This window comes from Dictyostelium purpureum (genome assembly GCF_000190715.1).
Source record: "Dictyostelium purpureum unplaced genomic scaffold DICPUscaffold_721, whole genome shotgun sequence".
Lineage (NCBI taxonomy): Eukaryota > Evosea > Eumycetozoa > Dictyosteliales > Dictyosteliaceae > Dictyostelium > Dictyostelium purpureum.
The window spans coordinates 1-1,862 of record NW_003520050.1 but is presented as its reverse complement, the minus strand read 5'-3'; the positions used below and the strand labels follow the sequence as shown (position 1 = coordinate 1,862).

Genomic DNA, 1,862 nt, shown 5'->3' with positions numbered 1-1,862 from the left:
GAAAATTTAGTGATTTAAAAACTTTAGACAATATGATTTTTCAAATGTATACCCCCAATTTTAGTCAATATCGACTAGTTATGGCCATTTTTAAAATAATATTTATTTTTAAAAATCAAATAATTTTATAAAAATTTTTATTTTTTTTTTTTATTTTTTTTATTTTTTTTTTATTATTTTATTTTTTTCGATCACAACAAACAAAAACAGGCATAAATAATTTTAATAATGTAAACAATAGCACATATAATAAATAATAATAAATTAAACATTACTGAAAATATGTTTAAAACCTTTCAAGAACAAGTAAGTAAATTAATACATTATTTTAAAACAACAATAGCAACAACAAACCCATATAGAAATTTGCATCGTTGAAGAAATATAGAAAATAGAAACAGAATTACTAACATAAATTAAATTAACTTTTATTAGTTTTCAAAAGACAGGTTTACCAATTAAAACCTTTCAATACCCTTACAGAATCTGCTGTCATCTATATCATGAATGAAAGGATTTCAAAAACGAATTTATTATATGCAGTTAGTTCAAGTTGTACCAATGGTGTTGCTGTTTTAAATATTATTGAAGATAGTTCAGGTAATTGTTTTTATTTAAACTTTTATTAACAAAAGAAAACAATTCGATATTGCGGAACAAATAAATCTACACCCATTACTAATAATAGTATAAATTACAAAAAATTTAAAACATTTACTGCTACAAATTAATAAAATAATAAATAATCACACATTCGCTTTAATAAAAAACACAAAAGTAATAGTATTAAATAATATTTATAAAATAACAAAGAACTACCATCAAACAATTAAATAAATAAAATAGTTCTATGTTAATACTAAATAAATAAAAATATACAAATAAATTACTTTTTTTTTTTTTTTAAGAAATATTTTATTTTTCTTTATTATAGTCAAATTAAATATTGTTTATTTTTTTATAATTATAAAAATTAAATAATTTTTTAATATTTTTATTATTGTTTTTAAGTGTACTCGACTTTTTCTTTTGGTTTTATACTGGATGAGGTTTTAAAAATCAATACTATTTTGTATTTTAGTTTAATACTTTTGAATTTTCTTACTAAATCGAAGAGTAAAGAAATGCTTTTTTCAGTTTCTTCAACATAATCGAAATAGATTGATTCCTTGATTATTCTATCTTTATTTGAAACTATAAAATCAAGGAAATTGAATAATAGTAAAAATATTTTATCAAAGAAATCTCTGAAATCATTTGAACAAAATTCGGGAATTGATTCATTTTTGATTTGAGAGAATTTACCCAAGATAATAATGGAATTTTTAACTTCTTCCCAACAGTATTTTTCTGGAAAGGCAACTGGGTCTACAATTAATTTGAGGCTATCAGAGATGAATTTACGGTTTCTACGGTAGCATCTGAACTTCCCCATTCTTTGATAATCATTTTAGTTAATAAAGAGCTGGCTTTATCCTTAACACTATTAAAATATTTTACACTACCATGGCACTTGAGAGTAAGATTTAATTGGTAGTTAATAGCTGAAGCATATTGGTTGTGGCTTAAATCTGATAATAAATATTTATTTGAGACATGGTCATCAAGGAGATCTAAGGCTACGAGTTTCAATTTGTAATGACCCGATACTTGCAAAGCTCTGTTAACTTTCAACATTTTTGAGTTTGGTGCAAGTAAAAATATTTCATTTGGATCAGCTTTATATTCGATTTCCATTTCATCAGTTTCAGTGTTTGCAGAAAAGTTGATTGGAACATCGCATTGTTTATTAATTTTTTTATTTTTTCTATTATTTCTTGGTTTAAACATTTTATAAAAAAACTCTTTTATTATTTATTTTA

The 1,862-nt window shown here is 22.3% G+C and overlaps 1 protein-coding gene across 1 annotated transcript; it reads right to left on the bottom strand.

Annotated features, from left to right (window-relative positions):
• Nucleotides 1–1,006: 1,006 nt before the first annotated feature.
• On the bottom strand, nt 1,007–1,830 carry DICPUDRAFT_85511 (uncharacterized protein; the record flags this gene model as incomplete). Its single annotated transcript, XM_003295036.1, has 2 exons — nt 1,007–1,368; nt 1,428–1,830. The coding sequence occupies 2 exons, from the start codon at nt 1,828–1,830 to the stop codon at nt 1,007–1,009; spliced, it is 765 nt and encodes a 254-aa protein (XP_003295084.1).
• Between the last annotated feature and the right edge of the window lie 32 nt (nt 1,831–1,862).